At 64.3% G+C, this 1,461-nt stretch overlaps 1 protein-coding gene across 1 annotated transcript in view; it reads left to right on the forward strand.

The window, feature by feature from the left end:
* The window catches only part of EDA2R (ectodysplasin A2 receptor), a gene marked incomplete at its 5' end in the record, with an annotated part of 4,496 nt that overhangs the window by 859 nt on the left and 2,176 nt on the right, over nt 1-1,461 (forward strand). Inside the window, 3 exons of the mRNA XM_009634522.1 lie at nt 70-234; nt 756-902; nt 1,375-1,456. Coding sequence (XP_009632817.1) covers nt 70-234; nt 756-902; nt 1,375-1,456 — 394 coding nt within the window. The remainder of the gene's footprint in view (nt 1-69; nt 235-755; nt 903-1,374; nt 1,457-1,461) is intronic.

A 1,461-nucleotide genomic window follows, 5' to 3' on the forward strand; every position in this document is an offset into this window, starting at 1 on the left:
GGACAGGAGGGGGGGGTGGCCCAAGCCTCGGGGTTCGGCTCCAGCGTTTTGTGGCTGGTGTGTTTGCAGGTCAGTCCAGAACAAACCTGGTGAAGGTCGCGGTCCCAACCGTACCGCCGCAGGACACGGCCCTTCTGGCCCTGACCAGCAGCGCCCTGGTCATCATCGTACTGGTGCTTCTGGCACTCTCCATCATCTACTGCAAGCGGTTTTGGAAGAGCCAGTGCCAGCGAGGTGAGTCGATGCCTGCAGCGCTTCTCTTCTGTCTCCCTTTGCTGTTTGCGGGGGCCCGTGGCTCCCTCCTCGTGGGGCAGAGCATTGCCCCCAGTGTTGCTGATCTTGCCGCGTACGGAGACCCACGCGCCCCTTTGCTTGTACAGGATAAAGCCCTCATCCTGCTGTTTATGTCTGCAGGGCCTCTCTTGTGCCTTGCCTGCCCAAAGGCACGGAGGAGCCTTGCTCCTCCCTGGTGCCATGGGAGGAGGAGGAGGGGAATGCCATTTCACAGTCTGAACCAGCCGCCCCATCTTCCTGGGGTTCCTCTGGGGCAGGCGGAGGCCAAGCGGCGCTTTGCAGGGCAGGACCGTAGCACGGGTGAGGGAGGGGGGCAGTAGGTTTGGTGGCTGGGGTTGGGGCACACTGGCATCCAGCAGCGTGCCCGGGAGCTGCTGGCCCCCCTCCTTGCCGGTGGCTGGGGACGTGCTGGGGAAGGAAGCCAAGCCTTCGCTCAGACTGCTTCTCCTCTGCCCTCCAAGTCTTCCTGAGGACTCAGAACTTCTCGGGCCAGCGAGCAATGTTCCCGACGGCGGCGGCGCCTGGCAGATTCCTGTGCGAGGAGCAGATGTCTGGTCCCTGCTGCCTGGGTGTGAAGAACCTGAGCCCCTGCTACAGGCAGGCAGAAGGTACCTGCTCTCCTCCTGCCGCCTTCCTCTTCCTCGGCGGGGGGGCGGGGGGGAGGGTGGTGCTGGGCTCCAGCTCGCGCGGTCCTAGGACCGACTGAGGTGCAGGAAGGATGGAGCTGGACAGTGTCTGAGCTCCACCAACATGAAATCTGGGACCTCTCTTAATAAACGCTTGCAGACCTCCTACCAGAAATGCTCACGCACGGCCCCTGCGGCTCCTGACCCCCCCAGCCCACCCCTGCTCTCCCTGTGACTGGGCAGGGATCGACCCCGCTCAAGACTTTGCAGAAAGGCACAAAAGTGGCTTTGATCAGTGGTGGCACAGGGGACCGGGGTCTGGCCCCTGGCAGGGTGCTCCCCGCTCTGCCCGTGGGCCCTGGGCCGGTGGGTTTAACGTCGGGGCTGGCAGCCCCCCGGCAGGGGCCAGGCCAGATCCCGGGCTTTGCTGAGCCGTGCCATGTTCTGGTTTCAGGCCCCGTGGAAGCGGTGCAGTTCATTTCAGACGGGGAAGCCGTGGGCCTCCAGCTCCCCTCTCTCCAGCCAGAGATGGACTTGCCAC

This window comes from Egretta garzetta, unplaced genomic scaffold (genome assembly GCF_000687185.1).
Source record: "Egretta garzetta isolate BGI_Z169 unplaced genomic scaffold, ASM68718v1 scaffold512, whole genome shotgun sequence".
In the NCBI taxonomy this organism is placed as follows: domain Eukaryota; kingdom Metazoa; phylum Chordata; class Aves; order Pelecaniformes; family Ardeidae; genus Egretta; species Egretta garzetta.